General features: G+C 45.1%; 1 protein-coding gene across 2 annotated transcripts in view; it reads right to left on the reverse strand.

The window, feature by feature from the left end:
- The window catches only part of LOC120054792 (transducin-like enhancer protein 4), a 75689-nt gene that overhangs the window by 34054 nt on the left and 16794 nt on the right, over nt 1-24841 (reverse strand). For both annotated transcript variants that reach the window (XM_039002417.1, XM_039002416.1), the window contains exons 2-5: nt 23504-23601; nt 22347-22410; nt 11633-11677; nt 1-15 (exon numbers count right to left, since the gene is read on the reverse strand). The exon at nt 1-15 is cut by the window's left edge and continues 48 nt beyond it. In XM_039002417.1, the coding sequence (XP_038858345.1) occupies nt 1-15; nt 11633-11677; nt 22347-22410; nt 23504-23601 (222 nt within the window). The remainder of the gene's footprint in view (nt 16-11632; nt 11678-22346; nt 22411-23503; nt 23602-24841) is intronic.

The following is a 24841-nucleotide window of genomic DNA, read 5'->3' on the forward strand; positions in this document are numbered from 1 at the left end:
CTTCACAATCTCCGCCTGCAACACACACACACATATACACACTTCAGTCTTATCTTATGTATCATACAAGGTAATATAGTACATTATTCATTCCTTTAGGCCCTGATAGGGTAATATGTTTCAGGGAAGCAGCAGGAGCAACACAAACATACATCAATGAATGTACAGACTCTTCATCCATCCCTTATATCTCACATCTCGTATAATAATCAATAATGTCATTGAGGCAACTCGGGTTAGTAGGCATGTGATGGAGGTGGTTCGGTGATGAGTAACCGTTCCCGGGACCTGAAATCTTAGCACCTCAAGCTCAAGCCTTTAGCTCAGCGGGCTAACACAGTCATGTGGCATGCAGGTGCCTTGGGTTCAAACCCAGTCGACAACAAGTGCATGAGAGAGAGACAGACAGAAAGAGTAAGAGGCCGCAAGAGAAAGAGAGAGATAGTAAGACAAAATGAGTGAGTGAGTGAGAGAAAGAGTGAGAGGGAGAGAGAGGCTTTAAAAGGCCAGCTGTGTTATTAGTCTCCAGTTTTCATATGGCCTTTCAACACCTTCCCTTTCTCATTTATCTCTCTCCTCCTCACTGCATTCAATGCCATTATTTCATCAATTATCCCTCACTTGCCAAAGGCCCATTGAAAATACTCTTTCTAGGTGAGGACATCGAATTGTGTCTTCTACACATGGAGCCTCACAAACACATAACATGTCAAAACATAATGTACACAAATGAAATAATACAAATGCATGTGTACATGCCCACACACACACTGTGCCTCATTCTGTTGTCTTCCTCACTCAGGCATTCTCTCGCTCTTTAACAGCCTTCCCACAGCCATTATTACCCTATTCATCCCTCCCTCCCTCCCTCCCTCCCTCCCTCCCTCCCTCCCTCCCTCCCTCCCTCCCTCCCTCCCTCCCTCCCTCCCTCACCCCTTCCTTCCATCCTCCCTCACTCCTTCCTTGATGGTTCTCTATGTATTTGTGTCCCTCCATGGATCCACTCCAACACATGTTTCTGACACACAGAGGGAGACAAACGAGTGGAGAGGACAGTGACTGACAGAGTCTGATACACTCACACACCTGTCAGAAACAGCCAGCCCCATCTCAATGCAAGGCCAAATTCTACAACACAGCTCTCTAATAGATACAGCGCTCCGTTCGAAGGGGAGAGAAAACCTAGTTGATATAATGTGGGCTTGTGTGCATGCTGACTGGTGTGTGTGTGTGTGTGTGTGTGTGTGTGTGTGTGTGTGTGTGTGTGTGTGTGTGTGTGTGTGTGTGTGTGTGCGTGTGCGTGTGCGTGTGCGCGTGCGCGTGTGCGTGTGCGTGTGCGTGTGTGCGTGTATGAAAGTGAGAGAGAGGAAGTGAAAGAGACAGAAAACAGAGTGAGCGGGAGGAGAGAGAGACATTCAGTATTGATAGATAACTAATGTTGTGTTGCTTAGTGAAGGCCTGTAAAAGGGGTATGGGGGGGGTAGGGAGAAGGCAGGAACAGGGATTGTATACTCCTATTGGCCATGAGACAGAGGGGGAGTATTCTTACTGGACTGTGTCTACAAGATACTGTATTGATACTGTGTAACATTAATACATGTAGCTAGACCGAGAAACTACAATCATTGAGTTTTGACTAGCAATGAGCTGTTCAGAGAGTAGACTGCAGTCGCTGGCCTCCCTCTACCAGGCAGCCAACCCAGGAATTCTGATTCCAGATCAGTGGAGATGACCTGCCTCTGCTCTCACCAATAACACAATCATGGCTGCAACTGATCCTAGATCTGTCAGACAGGAGTCTTGGCAGCCTGCTTCAAACAGAGCTCAGCACTGCTTCCTCTCCCCCATCTCTTTCTCCCTCTCTTTCTCTTCCTCCAGTGTAGGCCAGGTGTCAGCAACAACAACATGGACTTGTTGGGGAGAGCTCTGCCAAAAGAGTGCATAAGGGAGTTTTGGCAGGGCTGTAGATGGAGGGATGGGTGGATGGATACAAAGGAGGAGGAGAGGGCTGGTCAATAAACACCTGAGGATAAATAGTCTGCCAACAGAACACTGCTGCCTCTTTGTTTGGCGGAAAGAGGGAGAGATGAAGGGGAGAGGAGAGGAGAGGAGAAGAGAGGAGAGGAGAGGAGAGGAGAGGAGAGGAGAGGAGAGGAGAGGAGAGGAGAGGAGAGGAGAGGAGAGGAGAGGAGAGGAGAGGAGAGGAGAGGAGAGGAGAGGAGAGGAGAGGAGAGGAGAGGAGAGGAGAGGAGAGGAGAGTGTTAGTCTATATTAGGCTACATTTAGAACACAGCAGCAAATCACCCTAAATTCCTCCAAAATGAGGGAGGAGAAGATGGATGGATGAGAGGGAGGACAAGGACACAGTTCTCTGGAGGCTGTGGAGCACATCAGTCTGTCACTGCCTGAGGGGGACACACGCACAGTCACACACACACACACACACAGTCTGCACAGCTTTACTCAGCGTGCTCCCCCATCATCAGATCATATCAGGGTAATAATTAATACAGTGAGCTGAAACACAGGAGTCATTACTAATACTCTGAAATTAATGCATGTGGATCATTGGTATGACATAGACAAGCTGCAGTAAGCTTTCTTGGAGCACTTACTTTATAACATGATGCAAAAGCTTTGCTAAGAAAGTTGAATGTGAATGGTGTGGGCTCGGCTAGGTTTGCATAGTGAGGATGGGGGGGGTGATGGAGTTGCGATGGTGCCCGGTATATTTGGGCACTGCCAGCTGTGTCTTTCCCTGAGCCCCAGTGGGGCTGTGCTGGGTGAGAGTGTGTGGTGTGTGTGTGTGTGTAGATATGGGTGTGTGTATGTGTGTGCGGCATGTGCATGTGTGTGAGTGTTTCATTTTATGTGTGCGTGCGTGCCTGCCTGCATGTGTTCAGCAGTCCCCCTAGTCCCCCTCAGCCCTGTAGCAGCAGAGAGAGAGAGAGAGAGAGAGAGAGAGAGAGAGAGCAAGTGCCCCTGGCCAGACAACCCTAGTCTAGCCTTATCTCCCTCCCCCTGCTGCCTAATGGAACTGCTCTCCTCTCTCTGCAAACACTTCAAGGCAAATATTAGTAACCAGTGATGCACTAATCAGCCACTGATTGTGGTCAAAGCCACAGAGGTATTCAATAAAATAACTGATCTCTTCCTCCCTCGTCTATCACCCCTATTCTCTCTCTCACTCTCCTTTTCTCTCCTGCTCTATTCCCTCCCTCTCCTCTGTGCATTTAGACTCTCTGTCTCTCTCTTTTTTTCTCTCCCTTCCCTCTGTTCACTTGGTCTCTCTCTCTCTATTCATCCTGTTCACGAACCCTCCCTCTTTCTTTCTCTCCGTCTCTCTCTCTCTCTCTGGGCAGAGTGCCAGCCTCTCTTCCTGGCGCTGAGCCAGCAGCCCCCCCCTCTCCTCTCTGATTGATGGCCCCTCTATTTGGGAATAGGAGGAAAAGAAACACAGAGAGAGGGAATGAGGAAAGGAGAGCAGTAAAGCACACACACACGCACACGTAAACACACACACACACACAATGAAAAACAAACAAACAAACAAACAGAGCAGAACAGAACAGAGCACACACACACACACACACACACACACACACACACACACACACACACACACACACACACACACACACACACACACACACACACACAGAGATATTGACACAAAAAATATTGAAATGCTCTCAGAAAAGCAACATAGCCCACCATGAGAGACATGGAGCATTAAGACAGAAACACAGACATCCCCCGCCATACACACACGTTTATCCTGTACATACGACTAATACAACTTGAAACACACACACACACACACACACACACACACACACACACACACACACACACACACACACACACACACACACACACACACACACACACACACACACACACACACACACACACACACACACAGAGATATTGACACAAAAAATATTGAAATGCTCTCAGAAAAGCAACATAGCCCACCATGAGAGACATGGAGCATTAAGACAGAAACACAGACATCCCCCGCCATACACACACGTTTATCCTGTACATACGACTAATACAACTTGAAACACACACACACACACACACACACACACACACACACACACACACACACACACACACACACACACACACACACACACACACACACACACACACACACACACACACACACACGTACAAACCACACACACAAGAACACACAATAATACACACACATAAAAAATACACACACAAAACACACATAGAGCGGCTCTTTAGCAGACAAAGAGAAGCCTTTACGGGACATCTGTGAAAACGCAGTCCTGCGGGCAAATTTCTGCCTGAGTCCCAGAGTTAGGGTTATTTTTAACAATATCTCTCGTAGGCTCCCCAGCAATATAATGCGCTTACCCATTACTCTGACATTCATATTCACACACTGCCAGCTTGCCAGCTTACCAGCTTGGGCTGACAGACTGCTACAGCTTTAAACTCCTGTCCACCACAAAGCAATTATACAGTACACAACTAGTCCCATACACTGGCCACACACACACACACACACGATGGCAGTACACATACACACTGTGGAAGCGCACATACACCTTGGTAGTACACATACACAACTCATTCTTATTTGTGTCTGAAAGGCACTGGAGCGTACCGTTCACCGTTGGGGATCTACACAGACACACACACACAAAGCAAACAGACACACCATGCAGGCGAACACAGACGTTAGATAATGCTTTCGGTCTCACACACATATATGAACAGGCATGCATATGTGCTCACACACACCTATACACACACACACACACACCTATACACACACACCTATACACACACACACACACACACACACACACACACACACACACACACACACACACACATACACACACACACACACACACACACACACACACACACACACACACACACACACACACACACACACACACACACACACACACACACACACACACACACACACACACACACTCGTTCATCCACAAACCCCAAGCAGAGCATCTGTAGCTACTCAGAGGACTTTTGATCGAGTGACAAACCCATTAGGCTAAAAGGCTAGCTCCCTGGGAATGAATCACTCTCTCTCTCTCTCATTCCAACATGATTACATCACTCTCTCTCTCTCTCTGCCTCATTATTCACAAATGAGCTCTGTTACACATGCATGCACTCACACACTCCTACATCAAAGACACACACACACACATAGAGCACATATGCTATAACATGTGCAAAGTGGGGTTGCACACATCAGTGATCACACACACATGCTGTGCACACACACAGACACACACATACAAACACACACACACACACACACACACACACACACACACACACACACACACACACACACACACACACACACACACACACACACACACACACACACACACACACCGAAGGACGTTTGACCCGTCCAAAGCCTCCTCCAACTGACCCACATAAACCCCTCACCCTAATCCAGCTCTTTAAATAAACAGAGAAAAAAGCACTGAACCCACTAAGATCAAGCCTGGATTAAAGGATGGAGGAGAGGAGGAGGAGGAGGTGATGGTGGTGAGAAAGAGGGGAGAGAGAGAGACCCAATCCTATTACAGGCAAATCAGTGTGTTGGAAATGAAGGCATTAAAGCAAAGCCCATCTTCATCTCTCTACCACACACAGCTCTGGATTCAGGTTATAATGCCATCTTCATCTCTCTACCACACACAGCTCTGGATTCAGGTTATAATGCCATCTTCATCTCTCTACCACACACAGCTCTGGATTCAGGTTATAATGCCATCTTCATCTCTCTACCACACACAGCTCTGGATTCAGGTTATAATGCCATCTTCATATCTCTACCACACACAGCTCTGGATTCAGGTTATAATGCCATCTTCATCTCTCTACCACACACAGCTCTGGATTCAGGTTATAATGCCATCTTCGTCTCTCTACCACACACAGCTCTGGATTCAGGTTATAATGCCATCTTCATCTCTCTACCACACACAGCTCTGGATTCAGGTTATAATGCCATCTTCATCTCTCTACCACACACAGCTCTGGATTCAGGTTATAATGCCATCTTCGTCTCTCTACCACACACAGCTCTGGATTCAGGTTATAATGCCATCTTCATCTCTCTACCACACACAGCTCTGGATTCAGGTTATAATGCCATCTTCATCTCTCTACCACACACAGCTCTGGATTCAGGTTATAATGCCATCTTCATATCTCTACCACACACAGCTCTGGATTCAGGTTATAATGCCATCTTCATCTCTCTACCACACACAGCTCTGGATTCAGGTTATAATGCCATCTTCGTCTCTCTACCACACACAGCTCTGGATTCAGGTTATAATGCCATCTTCATCTCTCTACCACACACAGCTCTGGATTCAGGTTATAATGCCATCTTCATCTCTCTACCACACACAGCTCTGGATTCAGGTTATAATGCCATCTTCATCTCTCTACCACACACAGCTCTGGATTCAGGTTATAATGCCATCTTCATCTCTCTACCACACACAGCTCTGGATTCAGGTTATAATGCCATCTTCATCTCTCTACCACACACAGCTCTCGATTCAGGTTATAATGCCATCTTCATCTCTCTACCACACACAGCTCTCGATTCAGGTTATAATGCCAGCTAAGCACAACCAGCCGAGGCTACGTATTAATATGCATTATATGTACACATAGAAACATAGAAACATCCACTGGGCTGTTTGGGCAGACAGCTAGTGGTAATTAGGCATGAGCGAGCAAACACACACACACACACACACACATTTATTATGCAGACACTAGAGCACACACATTTTGTAAACCCTGTCACTCTCTCTCTTTATCTCACTCACACACACAAACACTCAGCTACATGGCGTCCAATAGAATAATGTATGGTTCATTCTGACCCGACTCGGACTGTTGTTCTGGTCTGGGTCTGGCACTGAGGGAACAAACAGATAAAGAATGAGCATATAACGAGAGGTTTGTCCTTCACTCTACGCCAGATTGCTGTGAACCTCTCAGAGGAACGTGTCTGTCTGTTCGTTTGCATATGCCTGTCCATTGCTTGTCTATTAAACCTTATCCTTGTATCCAGCATTTCCACACCTTGGGCAAATTCACAATTCCTATCACACACACGCACACGCACACACTCCTGTAAGCCTAGCACTGAATATATAACTAGCCTTCTGTAGGCCATTATCACTTACTATATCCACTGAGCCTTCTAGACCTGACTGAATATATACACTGCCGTTCAAAAGTTTGGGGTTATTTAGAAATGTTCTTGTTTTTGAAAGAAAAGCTCATTTTTTGTCCATTAAAATAACATCAAATTGATCAGAAATACAGTGTAGACATTGTTGATGTTGTAAATGACTATTGTAGCTGGAAACAGCTGGTTTTAAATGGAATATCTACATAGGCGTACAGAGGCCCATTATCAGCAACCATCACTCCTGTGTTCCAATGGCACATTGTGTTAGCAAATCCAAGTTTATAATTTTAAAAGGATAATTGATCATTAGAAAACCCATTTGCAATTATGTTAGCACAGCTGAAAACTGTTGTCCTGATTAAAGAAGCAATAAAACTGGCCTTCTTTAGACTAGTTGAGTATCTGGAGCATCAGCATTTGTGGGTTCGATTACAGGCTCAAAATGGCCAGAAACAAAGACCTTTCTTCTGAAACTCATCAGTCTATTCTTGCTCTGAGAAATGAAGGCTATTCCATGCGAGAAATTGCCAAGAAACTAAAGATCTGGTACAACGCTTTGTACTACTCCCTTCACAGAACAGCGAAAACTGTCTCTAACCAGAATATAAAGAGGAGTGGGAGGCCCCGGTGCACATCTGAGCAAGAGGACAAGTACATTAGAGTGTCTAGTTTGAGAAACAGACGCCTCACAAGTCCTCAACTGGCAGCGTCATTAAATAGTACCCGCAAAACACCAGTCTCAACGTCAACAGTGAAGAGGCGACTCCGGGATGCTGGCCTTCTAGGAATAGTCTTGGTGGTTCCAAACTTCTTCCATCTAAGAATGATGGAGGCTACTGCGTTCTTGGGGAGCTTATATAGGCAGCGTCATTAAATAGTACCCGCAAAACACCAGTCTCAACGTCAACAGTGAAGAGGCGACTCCGGGATGCTGGCCTTCTAGGAATAGTCTTGGTGGTTCCAAACTTCTTCCATCTAAGAATGATGGAGGCTACTGCGTTCTTGGGGAGCTTATATAGACCTATATAAGCTCCCCAAGAACGCAGTAGCCTCCATCATTCTTAGATGGAAGAAGTTTGGAACCACCAAGACTATTCCTAGAAGGCCAGCATCCCGGAGTCGCCTCTTCACTGTTGACGTTGAGACTGGTGTTTTGCGGGTACTATTTAATGACGCTGCCTATATAAGCTCCCCAAGAACGCAGTAGCCTCCATCATTCTTAGATGGAAGAAGTTTGGAACCACCAAGACTATTCCTAGAAGGCCAGCATCCCGGAGTCGCCTCTTCACTGTTGACGTTGAGACTGGTGTTTTGCGGGTACTATTTAATGACGCCTTTCCAAATCATGTCCAATCAATTGAATTTACCATAGATGGACTCAAATCAAGTTGTAAAAACATCTCAAGGATGATAAATGGAAACAGGATCCACCTGAGTGTCACGCCCTGACCTTAGTTATCTTTGTTTTCTTTATTATTTTGGTTAGGTCAGGGTGTGACAAGGGTGGTTGGTTTAGTTTTTGTATTGTCTAGGTGTTTTTGTCCTGTCTAGGGTTTTTGTATATCTATGGGGTTTTAGTTGTCTAGGTATATGTAGGTCTATGGTGGCCTGAATTGGTTCTCAATCAGAGGCAGCTGTTTATCGTTGTCTCTGATTGGGGATCCTATTTAGGTAGCCATTTTCCATTTTGGTTTTGTGGGTTGTTATTCTATGTTTAGTTGCCTGTTTGCACTAGACATATTGCTTCACAGTTCGTTTTGTTATTTTGTATAGTTTTGTTTAGTGTTGCATTCGTTTAATAAATAGAATGTACACTTATCCCGCTGCGCCTTGGTCTCCTCCTTATGACGACCGTGACACTGAGCTCAATGTCGAGTATCATAGCATGTAAATAAGGTATTTCTGTTATTTATTTTTAATACATTTGAAAAAATGTTTGCTTTGTCACTATTATTATTATTATTATTGTGTATGTTGATGAGGAAAAACCTTTATTTCATCTATTTTAGAAAAAGTCTAACGTAGCAACATTTGGAAAAAGGGAAGGGGTCTGAATACTTTCCAAATGTGCTGTATTTCACTGCATAATCAACCCCTGTACTGAGTCTGCGTTTGGACGCAGATCCGTGAGACTTCTGAGAACGTATAGCATGGAATATATAACTAGCAGTCTGCAGACCTAAAACATCACGTGTTGATATGACTTAATTTCTGCCGACATATACTGTATATCACTGAATAAGTAAGCCCAGTCTACTAGTCCTTCAATGGTCCTACATACAGTATCAGTGGTGCTCCCCTATCTTTCACCCAGTGAGGCAGACAAGTGTATGCTGTGCTCCGTTAGCTGTTCTCTGATCTAAAGCCACCATAATTCCATAGCAGATCACTGATCACCATCTCCACGGCAGGAAGGAGGGGAAAACAAACACACAGATAGATAGTATCAGATCAGTTAGTATCAGATCAGTTAGTATCAGATCAGTTAGTATCAGATCAGTTAGTATCAGATCAGTTAGTATCAGATCAGTTAGTATCAGATCAATTAGTATCAGATCAGTTAGTATCAGATCAGTTAGTATCAGATCAGTTAGTATCAGATCAATTAGTATCAGATCAGTTAGTATCAGATCAATTAGTATCAGATCAGTTAGTATCAGATCAGTTAGTATCAGATCAATTAGTATCAGATCAGTTAGTATCAGATCAGTTAGTATCAGATCAATTAGTATCAGATCAGTTAGTATCAGATCAGTTAGTATCAGATCAGTTAGTATCAGATCAATTAGTATCAGATCAGTTAGTATCAGATCAATTAGTATCAGATCAGTTAGTATCAGATCAATTAGTATTAGATCAATTAGTATCAGATCAGTTAGTATCAGATCAGTTAGTATCAGATCAGTTAGTATCAGATCAATTAGTATCAGTATCCCTGTTGGCAGCCGGCCCATTCCCTCCAAATCCTCTCCTATACACATCCCTCCCCGATCAGTAGAAGCTAAAGGGACTCTTGACTCTTGTAGACAGCGAGTGACCGCGATGGCTCAATTAATGGCAGCAGCACATGAGATGGCCCTGTGCGTGAAAATGAGGAGAGTAATGGCACACGACTAGGGCTGGGAAGAGAGGAACTAAGAGCAGATACTGCTAAATGTATTCATGATTCATTATTCCTCGCCAGAGCTCAAAGCTCCCCTTGTCGTTTCTCGGTGCACTCTCACTCTTTTTTTTCCTTCTTTCACCCTCTCTTTCTCTGGCTCTCACTCATCCTTCCTCTCTATCTCTTTTCTCTCTCATATCACACTCTCTCCATTTAACTCCCCCCTTCTCTCTTTTTTGCTCAACACCTCTCTCTCCCCCTCTCTTTTCACTGTCTCAGCTTTCCTCTCCCTTCTCCTGTGTCCCATCCCCCCCTCCCTCCTCAGCTGCTCTCTCTTCCTCTCTCTCATTCCCTCCTTCCCTTCCTCCCATCCTTTTCCATCCCTCCCCTCTCCCTTTCTGGAGTAGTACAGGCAGATCTCTGTTCATTTCTCCTCTGTGGTGACAGTAGAGCTTACAGTGGAGCTCTGCCCTGCCTGCCTGGCTACTGGCTAACGGCCACCTTTCACTACACACTCTGTGGTTCTGGATCTGTTAGCTTTGGATCTGTGGTTCTGGGGCTTGGTTTCACTGGTGCTCGTTCTGCTCGCCTTGGGTCTATCGGGTTCTGCTAGACCTGGTACTGAGTCTGTTTGGTTCTACTAAACACCATCAGACATTTTCACTGCTGTCCGTGATGCCGGAGTAGAAGCCTGGAAGTCACCTTGAATGAAGGCGTCAGTCAAGTGGATAACGCGCCACAACGCTCACTCTGCAACAATGTGCCACGTGTCTGTCAATGGCACATTAGCTGGAAATGTGAGGAAAAGACAGGGACATGGGGTGCCTGCCAGGACTCTGCTGCTCATGACGCACCCACACACATATGCACACCACACACACACACCCTACTGTGACAAACACACTCTTTCAGATAGTACGAGAAATACTGCAATTCATGCATATGAAACGCACACATATAAGAGCCACAGTGGACAATTAAAAATGATGTGTGTGTGTGTGTGTGTGTGTGTGTGTGTGTGTGTGTGTGTGTGTGTGTGTGTGTGTGTGTGTGTGTGTGTGTGTGTGTGTGTGTGTGTGTGTGTGTGTGTGTGTGTGTGTGTGTGTGTGTGTGTGTGTGTGTGTGTGTGTGAGATCGAGAAAGCGGCTGATGTCAGGGAGGGCTAAAACGGATGGTGATTGTGGTGTTTGTCCTCCGCTGCTCCCTGTAAAGACCATCACTGAAGCAGACCAGACAACACACACTGTAATAGTGACAGACAGTAACATCTCTCTTACCTGTTTGTGCATCTCAATGTTCAGCCCGTAGGACATCTCATAGTACTGCAGAGAGAGAAAATAACAGTATTCAATAAGTATACAGAGGTAATAGATCAAATACTGTAGAATCAAGGGATCAATCATGTGTGTGTGTGCGTCTGTTCGTGTCCGCATGGTGTAAATGTGAGTGTGTGTGTGTGTGTGTGTGTGTGTGTGTGTGTGTGTGTGTGTGTGTGTGTGTGTGTGTGTGTGTGTGTGTGTGTGTGTGTGTGTGTGTGTGTGTGTGTGTGTGTGTGTATGAGGCTGTTTGTCTCTCTCAGCGCCAGTGTGGGTGTGTGTGTGTGTGTGTACACACAGTAATGTGCAGTAATAACTTCCATCCAGGGCTGGAGAGACAGGGAGGATCAGTCATTGTGACAAAGCCAGTCTCAGTAGGCACATGAACAGCACCGAGAGTGAGGACCATCAAACCTGACTACGGACACTCTCTCTCCTCTCTGTTTCTGTCTCTTCTCTCCCTCCCTGAATCTCTTACTTTGTCTCTTTCTCTACTTCTCTCTCGCTCTTGATCTCTCTCTCTGGCGTATCTGTTTCTTCCTCACAAACACACGTACCCTCTACTTTCTATTGTCCATCTCTGAATCCTCTCCTCTGCATCATAAAAGCTTCTTCTCATCATGTCCTCCCTCCACCTCTCTCTCATCTCTCATTTTGTTTTACCATTCTTATTAATTCCCTCTCTCTCTTGATCTCTAACTATTCTTAATAATGCTCATTCTCTATCTTTCTCTCTATCATAATATATACTGTAAGTAGTGTACTGAGGACCAGTATGCTAATGTAGTGGTGTACTGGACAACACAGAGCAGAGCAGTCTGTATAGAGCAGTCTGTATAGAGGAATAAGGGCTATGTAACGATTTTGTAAATAGGCTGAAAGACACTGTATAAGGTTCTATGGAGAACCAATATGACTGGACCCATGCAGAGAGGTGAACAATGTGGGAATGGAGTACTGTATAGTCCATATGGACTTAGGAAAGATAGTTTTAAGGAGAATGTGTGTATGTATGAGTGTGTGTATGTGTGTGTCTGTGTGTGTGTGTGGGGGGGGGGGGGGGGGAATTTATGTAAGATAAAAATACCATCCACACATGATCTTTAGCCCCAAACGTACTGTACTGTGTTACTACAAGAAATCCATCCAGCTCAACCACACCAAAATACATGTCATCTTTAAACAGTCCATATTCTCATTCATCTTATCTACACTCATTCATTTGAATGGTGTACGTTCCGATAACACTGCTCCAGACATGCTATTCCAAGGCCCCACTGTATCATTCTCAGTGATATAAAAGAATGGCCTTAAAATCCCCATGCAGGCTTATGATCTCAGGTGAAAAAACCAAGCTAAGCTAGCTAAGAGCCCCAACACTACACAACAGCTACACAACAGCAGCAGCAGGCAGCCACAGAGCTGTTATCAAGCCTGGTCTACTACAGACAGACAGCAGAGCAAAGTTGTTGTAGCATTGTGCAGGTTTGTCTGTTCTGTTTCTTAATGGCTTCATCTTTCCCTAGCTGCCTGCCTGCCAGCCCCCCCCCCCCCCCCCCCCCCTTATATAATCTCTCCCTTGTGTCAGTGCATTCTCATTGAGCGCCGTGTGTATAATCCCTGGTATGTTCGTGCGTGCGTGTGTGTGTCAGTCTGGAGCAGATTGTGCCCGGTATGTGGCGGATGTGGCAGAGGCTCAGCCCGGCGGAGAAACAGTAAGCCAGCCTGCTGACATCGCTCACCCAACCACCACAACGAGGAGGGTGTGTGTGTGTGTGTGTGTGTGTGTGTGTGTGTGTGTGTGTGTGTGTGTGTGTGTGTGTGTGTGTGTGTGTGTGTGTGTGTGTGTGTGTGTGTGTGTGTGTGTGTGTGTGAGATCGAGAAAGTTGATCGACCATGCGTTTGGGTGTGTGTGTGTGTGTGTGTGTGTGTGTGTGTGTGTGTGTGTGTGTGTGTGTGTGTGTGTGTGTGTGTGTGTGTGTGTGTGTGTGTGTGTGTGTGTGTGTGTGTGTGTGTGTGAGGGTGTTGGGCCCTCAGGCTAGACCCTACTGGGTCACTGTAGTGAGACAATGTTTTTCATTGGCTAACTAGTCCACAGCCATCAACAACATCCACCCCCTATCGGTCTCTCTAGCCTTTAGTCTGACATACAGACACACTGTCATTTGAGCAACCAACTATAAAGCATTCCTTCACTTCATTCAACCAGCTGCAGCTCTTTTCTTTCTCTCTCTCTGCTGTTCATCTCTCGCTCTCTTCTTCCATTCATCTCAGAGTGTTTGCTCTCTCCTTTGCCCTTCCATTTCACTGTGAGTCATCGTGTTGAGTGAGTGTCAGAGTGTCTCGCCAGCCAGCCTGTGTCTTTACTATTCTGTTAAGGCAACCTCCAGACTTAAGAAGAAGCTTTGTGGAGTGCATCTAATCCAAGGTGATTTGGCTTAATGGGATGTGTGTGAGTGCCTGCACGTAGACTGCATTGTTCATCAGCGTCCCTCAGGTGTGCCTGTCTCTTTACTTCTCCATCTCCTCCCATACAGACATCAGTGTGTTAGTGTAATACATTATTAGAAAGCGCTTCTCACATATCCTTAAGACTAGCCAGATCTGACTTTTAGCTCTGCATTAATTCAACATAGCGAAGTAACTAAATCCCTAAAAGTAGATTTAGGACAGAAGGTCTTTACATCTTGTTTCATCATCAGAGTTGGAGAAATATGACCAAATCCTAACCAAAATGGATTGACCTTGGAGTGGCCTTTCTTATTGGGCCTACGAGGGGCTTATGTTGATGGAGCCCCCAGCAGCCGATCTTTGTGAATACGTGTGTGCTGCTGTGCTCCTCCATGTTACCAGACAGTTCAGACAGGTTTAAGACTCTTAAAACAGCCACAATCCTCAGCTACATCTGGCTCCTGTTTTTTTCCCACTAAATCGTCAGCTCACAGTATCATATGTCATAGAGACCGTTAGCTTACTGGGGAGCAATCATTTTACAATTCTATCCTCATCCCTCTCTCTCTCCCTCCCTCTATCCCTCTTCCTCAGCCCTGGTTCTTTCCTTCCTCCCCGCCCTTCCTCTCACAATCCCTCCATCTCTCTCTCCATCTCTCTCTCTCTGGCAATCTGTGACTTTTATGTTCCTGAAGAGAGAACAGTGTGTCAGGCTGAATCAGACAGATGAGTTAGAGGCTGAGAGTACTGCATTAATCCACCCCCCTCCCCTCACACACACATAACACACACACCCCTCCCGCCTGCGGGGCTGTATCACACACACACACATGCACGCACGCACGCACACACGCACACACACACACACACACACACACAATTGCACAAAGTTACAGTGGATGAGTGACCACATGGATGGTCATTAAAAGCAGACCCCTGCGGAGTCCCTCTATCTCAAACATAAGCACCACACACACACATACTAAGACACACACACACATACTAAGACACACACACACATACTAAGACACACACACATACTAAGACACACACACACACACATACTAAGACACACACACACACACATACTAAGACACACACACATACTAAGACACACACACATACTAAGACACACACACATACTAAGACACACACACACACACACACACGTCCGTCTACTCTATTCGTCTCAGGCCTGACACTGACAGACACCTCTCAGTCTCTGATTAGACAGTGAAACAATGTAGTTTTATTTAAAAATACACTGTGAGATTCCGAGAGAACTGTAAAATCTGTGCCCCATGAATTACAAGGCACCCGCAGACACCCTCTCCTGTGTGCGTGTGCGCGTGTGTGTGTGTGTGTGTACGCGTGACCACCACTGTAGTTATACATTGATCATGTCTCTGTAGACTACCACATTAGACTAACAGAGACAGGTTGTATATAGTTTATGCATAAAGCTGCAGAGAGATTTAACAAAATGTACAAAACACCAGAGCCAACCCCTGCTGCCTGCTTAGACTTGTACCTCGTTTTATGGTGCCAACATTCCAATATGCTGCTCCAAATGAATCCTGATGTCTATTCCATGCTCAACATCATAATCATCATCAGCCAGGTCGTAAATCATTCCCTGGAAGTAGTACGTTAGCGGGAGGGAACATCCCGTACCTTGTATTTAAATCTACAAAATAATGAATGATACAAGCAGTCTAAAGAAAGAGTGGGCTGCTGGCTGCCTGTGGAAACAAGTCTTAGTTTACATGACAGGCCCGTCTAACTACCTAAATATAGCCTTCTGGGTTAGCCCTACAGTGGAGCCACTGAGACCTTGTTACTTCATATTATTTACGTGTCTATGCTTACGCTCTCTCTCTCTGGCCCTCTCTCCGTCTCTCAATCTCTCTCTCTTTCAGCCACTCTCTCTGACTGACTACCTCTCGCTAAGCCTCTCTTTTCATTTTTCCCCCGTACTTTCTCGCTCTTGAGCCCCTGTCCATGCCTTTCACCCTCCATTTCATCCTCCCTCCCTCCGTCCATCTCTCCCTCCCTCTCACTTTCTGTTCCTCACACTCCCTTCCTCCAGATCACTGCCCATGCAGTAGGCATTAAAGCAACTAGGTAAAAATACTTTGAAGGACTACTTAAATGTTTAGTTTTTTACTTTTATGCAATTTTTACTCTGATACATTTCCCCTGACACTCCAAAATACTTACATTTAAAATGCTTAGCAGGACAAGACATTTTTTATAATTCAAGCACTTATCAAGATAACACGTGGTCATTCCTACTGCCTCTGATCTGGCGGACTCACTAAACACAAATGCTTTGTTTGTTATTTGTTGGAGTGTGCCCCTGGCTATCCGTACATATCCAAAACAAGAAAATCTTGCCGTCTGGTTTGCTTAACTGTATAAGGAATTTGAAAGGATTTATAGCATTTACTTCTACTTTTGCTAATTAAGTATATTTAAGCATTGTCTTTTACTTTTACTAAAATAGTATTTTACTGGGTGACTTTTGACTTTAACTTGAGTAAATGTATCTTAAAAGAACCTTTACTTTTACTCAAGCATGACATTTTTAAGCCTTGACACAATTGAGACACGAATTGTATGTGTGCCATTCAGAGGGTGAATGGGCAAGACAAAATATTTAAGTGCCTTTGAATGGGTATAGTTGTAGGTGACAGGCGCACTGGTTTAAATTTGTCAAGAACTGCAACGCTGCTGGGTTTTTCACACTCAACAGTTTCCCATGTGTATCAAGAATGGTCCACCACCCAAAGGAGTCAACATGGGTCAGTATGCCTGTGGAACGCTTGTCGAGTCCATGCCCCAAGGAATTGAGGCTGTTCTGATGGCAAAAGCGGATGGAACTCAATATTAGGAAGGTATTCCTAATGTTTTGTACACAGTGTATACAGTATATGCAATATACAGTGTATTCGGAAAGTATTCAGACCCATTGACTTGTTGCAATGGGTCTGTTACATTATAGCCGTATTCTAAAATTGATTAAATAAAACATTTCCTCATCAATCTACACACAATACTCCATAATGACAAAGCAAAATCATAAATAGCTTATTTACATAACTATTCAGACCCTTTATATGAGACTCGAAATTGAGCTCAGCTGCATCCTGTTTCCATTGATCCTCCTTGAGATGTTTCAACAACTTGATTGGATTCCACCTGTGGTAAATTCAATTGATTGGTCATGATTTGGAAAGGCACACAGCTGTCTATGTAAGGTCCTGCAGTTGACAGTGTATGTCAGAGCAAAAACCAAGCCATGTGATCGAAGGAATTATCAGGAGAGCTCAGAGACAGGATTGTGTCGAGGCACAAATCTGAGAAAGGGTACCAAAACATTTATGCAGCATTGAAGGTCCCCAGAACACAGTGCAAGAAGTTTGGAACCACCAAGACTCTTTCTAGAGCTGGCTGCCCGGCCAAACTGAGCAATCAAGGGAGAAGGTCCTTGGTCAGGGAGGTGACCAAGCACCCTATGGTCACTCTGACAGAGCTCCTCTGGGGAGATGGGAGACCATTCCAGAAGGACAACCATTTCTGCAGCACTCCACCAAATCAGGCCTTTATGCCAGAGTGGCCAAACAGAAGCCACTCCTCAGTAAAAGGCACATGACAGCCCACTTGGAGTTTGCCAAAAGGCACCTAAAGGACTCTCAGACCATGAGAAACAAGATTCTCTGGTCTGATGAAAGTCTTTGGCCTGAATGCCAAGCATCACTCTGGAGGAAACTTGGCACCATCCTTACAGTGAAGCATGGTGATGGCAGCATCGTACTGTGGGGATGTTTTCAGCGGCAGGGACTGGGAGACTAGATGAATGGAGCAAAGTACAGAGAGATCCTTAATGAAAACCTGCTCCAGAGTGCTCAGGACCTCAGACTGGGGCGAAGGTTCACCTTCCAACAGGACAACGACCCTAAGCACACAGCCAAGACAAAGCAGGAGCGGCTTCGGGACAAGCTTCTGAATGTCCTCGAATGGCCCAGCCAGAACCCAATCGAACATCTCTGGAGAGACCTGAAAATAGCTGTGCAGTGACGCTCCGTATCCAACCTGACAGATTGAGAGGATCTGCAGAGAAGAATGCGAGGAACTCCCCAAATACAGGTGTGCCAAGCTTGTAGCGTCATACCCAAGAAGACTCAAGGCTGTAATCGCTGCCAAATGTGCTTCAACAAAGTTCTGAGTAAAGGGTCTAAATTCTTATGTAAACATTACCAACTGGCAAGTGTCTTCACTGACATTTTCAACCTGCTTGGTGATTATTGACCTGTTTAAACAGGATCAGTGGGTCCCTCGCGGGACGGTTGAGCTTACGTAGGCTAATGCGATTAGCATGAGGTTGTAAGTAATAAGAACATTTCCCATGACATAGACATATCTGATATTGGCAGAAAGCTTAAATTCTTGTTAATCTAACTGCACTGTCCAATTTATAGTAGCTATTACAGTGAAATAATGCCATGCTATTGTTTGAGGAGAGTGCACAGTTATGAACTTGTGAAAATGTATTAATAAACCAATTAGGCACATTTGGGCAGTCTTGACACTACATTTTGAACAGAAATGCAATGGTTCATTGGATCAGTCTAACACTTTGCACATACACTGCTGCCATCTAGTTGCCAAAATCTAAATTGCACCTGGGCTGGAATAATACATTATGGCCTTTGTCTTGCATTTCAAAGATGATGGAAGAAAAAAAAATGAAAAAAATGGCATGTTTTTTTCTTTGTATTAACTTTTGCCAGATCTACTGTTATATTCTCCTACATTAGTTTCACATTTCCACAAACTTCAAAGTGTTTCCTTTCACATGGTATCAAGAATATGCATATCCGGCATCCCGTGTAGCAGTCTAAGGCACTACATCGCACTGCTAGCTGTGCCACTAGAGATTCTGGGTTCGAGTCCAGGCTCTGTCGCAGCCGGCGGCGACTGGGAGACCCATGAGGCGGCGCACAATTGGCCCAGCGTCGTCCGGGTTAGGTGAGGGTTTGGTCGGCAGGGATGTCCTTGTCCCATCGCGCACTAGCGACTCCTGTGGCGGGCCGGGCACAGTGCACGCTGGCACAGTTGCCAGGTGTACAGTATTCCCTCTGACACATTGGTGCGGCTGAATTCTGGGCTAAGTGGGCATTGTGTCAAGAAGCAGTGCGGCTTGGTTGGGTTGTGTTTCGGAGGACGCACGGCTCTCGATCTTCGCCTCTCCCAAGTCCGTACGGGAGTTGCAGCGATGAGGCAAGACTGTAACTACCAATTGGATAACACGAAATTGGGGAGAAAAAGTGGGTAAAAAAAAGAACGCTGGCCTCCGCTCCTGGCCCAAAGGGATTTTCCAAGGGTGGGAAGGACAAAGCCCCGCACGACGCCCGGGCGCACCCAGAACCACCAGGTCCAGAACACACACATACAGCTCAGTGGAAAACAGAAATAACTCAACGCAAAACATACAATGATCACATCCCCACCATCACCCCTGATTGGAGTGGCACTACATCTCAGTGCAAGAGGCGTCACTACAAACCCCTGGTTCTAATCCAGGCTGTATCACAACCGGCCGTGTTTGGGAGTCCCATACGGCGGTGCACGATTGGCCCAGCATCCTCCGGGTTTGGCCTGTGTAGGCCATCATTGTAAATAAAAATGTGTTCTTAACTGACTTGCCTAGTTAAATAAAATGTAAATAAATAATTCCAACCTTCAGACAGCCACAGACCAACCCATCTTTCCTAGTAAATCATCATTCAAATCAAATCTAATTTTATTTGTCACATGCGTGGAATACAATAGATGTAGACCTTACACCTTGCCCAAACCGGCTGCGCGCGTGCACCATCGTGCGCTATCGTGCATAAATGTATTTTGCCCCCCCACACCAAACGCGATCACGACACGCAGGTTAAAATATCAAAACAAACTCTGAACCAATGACATTAATTTGGGGACAGGTCGAAAAGCATTAAACATGTATGGCAATTTAGCTAGTTAGCTTGCACTTGCTAGCTAACGTTAATTTGTCCTATTTAGCTAGCTTGTTGATGCTAGCTAATTTGTCCTGGGATATGAACATTGAGTTGTTATTTTACCTGAAATGCACAAGGATGTCTACTCCAACAATTAATCCACACATAAAACGGACAACCAAATCGTTTCTAGTCATCTCTCCTCCTTCCAGGCTTTTTCATCGTTTAAATTATATGGTGATCGCATCTAAACTTTCATTGTATTACCACGACTACCGGCAAAACAGTTTTCGTCTTTCTATCACCCACATGGGTATAACCAACGAGGAGATGGCCTGTGGGTACCTGCTTCTATAAACCAATGAGGAGATGGCACGTGGGTACCTGCTTCTATAAACCAATGAGGAGATGGCACGTGGGTACCTGCTTCTATAAACCAACGAGGAGATGGCACGTGGGTACCTGCTTCTATAAACCAATGAGGAGATGGCACGTGGGTACCTGCTTCTATAAACCAATGAGGAGATGGGAGAGGTAGGACTTGCAGCGCGATCTGCGTCAGAAATAGGAATGACTTCTATTTTAGCCCTTGGTGTCGCAGACGCTCATTGGCGCGCGCAAGCAGTGTGGGTGCAATAATTGAATAACATGGATTTCTAAATTTATTTTGCGACGCTCGCGCACGCGACGTGTCTGGTCTGGTCAGCATGTTACTGTGAAATGCTTACTTACAAGCCCTTAAACAACAATGCAGAAATGTTTTTTAAAGTAAGAAAATATTTGCAGAAAATAATAAAAAAATATTTTTTAAAGTAACACAGTAAATAACAATTACAAGGCTATGCACAGGGGGTACAATTACTGAGTCAATGTGTGAGGATACAGGTTAGTCGAGGTAATTGAGGTAATATGTAGATATAGGTGGGGGTAAAATGACTATGCATAGATAATAAACAGTGAGTAGCAGTAGCGTAAAAAAATGTCCTCTTGCAATACATACCACTATTCTACCATGGTGTCTCACTAGGGACTTGAACCGAAATTGCCACAAAAATTAGCATTTTAGCCAAGAGCACAATGATATTTCCTATCGACTGACTGTGGTCCTCCAAATCCCCCAACAATACAGTTTGTTCTCCATCTTCTTTTTAAATAAGAAGCCTATTTGTTTTCAGCACTTTAATTTCTCATTTTCTCTTGACTCTCTATTGTCCCTTTGCAGCAGACATGAGCAATATGTTTGGAACATCGAATCACAATGAAATCACAGTATGGAATTCCAATACATCGGCACCTAAGTATCGTGATAATATCATATCGTGAGGTCCCAGGCAATTCCCAGCCCTAACTCTGAGGTAGTGTCTGTCTGTCTACCATACTGCACTGTGTACTGCTCTTCCCATGTATCTGTGTGTCTGTGTCTGTCGCTCTCTCTCGCTCAGGTTGATGATATGGGAGCTGCTCAGCAGATGGTTCATATCGTATTCAGGTTCTGTCCTGACTATGACTGTACCACAGACTTAGACAGTTATTTATATACAAGTCTTTAGCTAGACAGACAGACAGACAGACAGACAGACAGACAGACAGACAGACAGACAGACAGACAGACAGACAGACAGACAGACAGACAGACAGACAGACAGACAGACAGACAGACAGACAGACAGACAGACAGACAGACAGACAGACAGACAGACAGACAGACAGACAGACAGACAGACAGACAGACAGACAGACAGACAGACAGACATATAGATGTGGAGGGGCTTAAACTGTTGCACGGGAGAGAGAGTTTTTGGGCAGTCTCATCCTCCTAACCTAAAATGTTTTAAATATTTAACCTTTATTTAACTAGGCAAGTCAGTTAAGAACAAATTCTTATTTACAATGACGGCCTACCCCGGCCAAACCCTAACCTGGACGACACTGGGCCAATTGTGCACCGCCCTATGGGACTCCCAATCACGGCCGGTTGTGAAACAGCCTGGAATCGAACCAGGGTCTGTAGTGATGCCTCTTGCACTGAGATGTAGTGCCTTAGACCACTTCGCCAGATGATGCTCTTCAACAAGCTAGATAGCCTCCTATGTTGGTGTAGTGGACAGGGGTCCATTTATAAAGCCAGATTGAGACTGGGCCTTCCTCCTCCATGTTGTCTGATTGATTCCAGTGAGCCAGCGGTGGTGTGGTGGTGTAAATAGAATTGAACTCACCATGATGTAGTGTCTCTGCATCTCTGTCTTCTCACTGGCCAGCTTCTCACACTCCAGTTTCAGGCTGCAGAGGCAAGACACAAACATGCACACAAACATACAGGTAACCATGTACGCGCACGCACACACGACAGAAAACACAGACACACAACCAAACACACACACAGGTCAACAAACTGATCAAGTGCAGGACATACACTATAGCCAACCGTATCGGTCTACTCTGCAGCCCCACCTGAATCTCTCCTTCTTGTCAAAGCTGAAAAGAGATTATGGATCTAGATCGATCAGACAGAGAGACCGATGGGTCTCAGGCTGCAGTGGGAGAACAATGTTAGCTTCAGCACACCGTGTCACAGAGCTGTGACTGAGAGAGATATGGCCATGAGTATTCAGCTCATGCTGTGAAGCTGGGCTCCCAGCACCAAGGTCACTGCAGGTCAACTCTACTCAGACTACCTCTCTGATGAAACACACCATCACTCTGCTATGATATGGAGTATAAACCCATATCACCACACCCTGCCACCCTGGAGTTTGTACTGTCCTGTCAACTCCTATGCATGACAAAGACATAGACGTTGGCAAAACAGCACAAACAGATCTGGGACCAGGCTAACACCCTGCCACTGTGTCATTAAGACTAAGACGGATAAGGTTAGAATATGTACCTGCATATGGTATGACTGTGCTATAACAACCATATAGTTCATTGCACCTGTCCTTGGCTTACACATACACATACAGTACAATTACGGCTGATGTCTAATGTAGCCTGTGTAATATTTCCCAGACTAATAAGTGGAGCAGCAGACGTGCTCCAGTGTTTCCCAGGGGGCTCTCTCAGTCCTTTGGAGAGAGGAGTAGGGACTGTTATCCCCTGAGGCACCTTCATTGGTAGAATTCATATAGAACACAATCCTCAGTCTCCTATCTTCAGACACACAGATACATGCGAAGCACAGACTTTTACTACAATCGTGTATTGATGTTTATGAGAGACTCGTATGAAGATTTGAGTTACATGTGTAGACCTCAAGTTAGGATTGTGGCTATAGAGTCTATGTAGGCCTGCATGGGTTAAGATGGAGGGTGGTGTGTATATCCTATCTGTAATCGAGTCTATGGATGGAGGGTAGTGAGTGAGTATACAGCACCTGTGGTATTGAGCCTGGAGGAACTGGAACTCCTCCTTGATGCGGTCCAGGGTCTCCAGGACTGTGAACTTGAAAGACTGGCCAGGCTGAATAGGGACCTGGGGGAGAGAAAAGAATGGAGAGGAAAGAAGAAGGGAGAGTAAGGTCACTTCAACACACACCATAAAAAACATTGCCCTTGCTCTTTTTATCTCTCACTCCACCCCCCTCTCTTTCACAAACACTCGCTCTCCTGGCACCCTCTTCTCCTCTCCTCTGTCATCCTCCTCTCTCTCTCTCTCTCGCTCTTAATGACTCCGTCTCACTCCTCCTCTCACACAACATTAGCATCCCTCTCTCCTCTTCTCTCCTCTCCTCTCTCCTTTGCCAGGATGCCAGGATAATGTATTCCTGCCTACTGAGAAAGGGAAAGCGTCAAATGAATAACTTATGGTGAATCACAACCATTAAAACGGCACTGTCTTTCACCTGCTAAAAGCAAAGAATCTCAACAAACACCTCCCAGGAGAACCCTGCTTCCCCCCAGAGCCTGTCTGAAGCACTTTGGGTGTTGTTCCACTCGCTGTGTAGTTGGGGAAACACAAACACATCAAGGATGTTGTTGTTTTAGATGCAAAGGAATAAAAACATGGATGCTAGTGGAGTTTCCAGGGGTTTGGAGAAGGGATTGTGGTGATATGAATCTGAGTGACAAGGTCCATTGGGGGTTATTGTGACCTGGTATTTATAGCTGAGGGGTTGGAACTGTCATGAGGGAGGGACATACTACTGACACACATGCATGCACACATACAGTACCAGTCAAAGTTTGGACACACCTACTCATCCAAGGGTTTTTCTTTATTTTTACTATTTTCTACATTGTAGAATAACAGTGAAGACATCAAAACTATGAAACAACACATATGGAATCATGTAGTAACCAAAAAAGTGTTAAACAAATCAAAATATATTTTCGATTTTAGATTCTCCAAAGTAGCTACCATTTGCCTTGATGACAGCTTTTCACACTCTTGGCATTCTCTCAACCAGCTTCATGAGGAAGTCACCTGGAATACATTTCAATGAACAGGTGTGCCATGTCCATATTATGGCAAGAACAGCTCAAATTAGCAAAGAGAAATGACAGTCCACCATTACTTTAAGACATGAAGGTCAGTCAATCCGGGAACATTTCGAGAACTTTGAAAGTTTCTTCATGTGCAGTCGCAAAAACCATCAAGCGCTATGATGAAACTGGCTCTCATGAGGACCGCCACAGGAAAGGAAGACCCAGAGTTACCTCTGCTGCAGAGGATTAGTTCATTAGAGTTTCCAGCCTCAGAAATCTGCATTTAA

The sequence above is a fragment of the Salvelinus namaycush genome, chromosome 10 (assembly GCF_016432855.1).
Source record: "Salvelinus namaycush isolate Seneca chromosome 10, SaNama_1.0, whole genome shotgun sequence".
Lineage (NCBI taxonomy): Eukaryota > Metazoa > Chordata > Actinopteri > Salmoniformes > Salmonidae > Salvelinus > Salvelinus namaycush.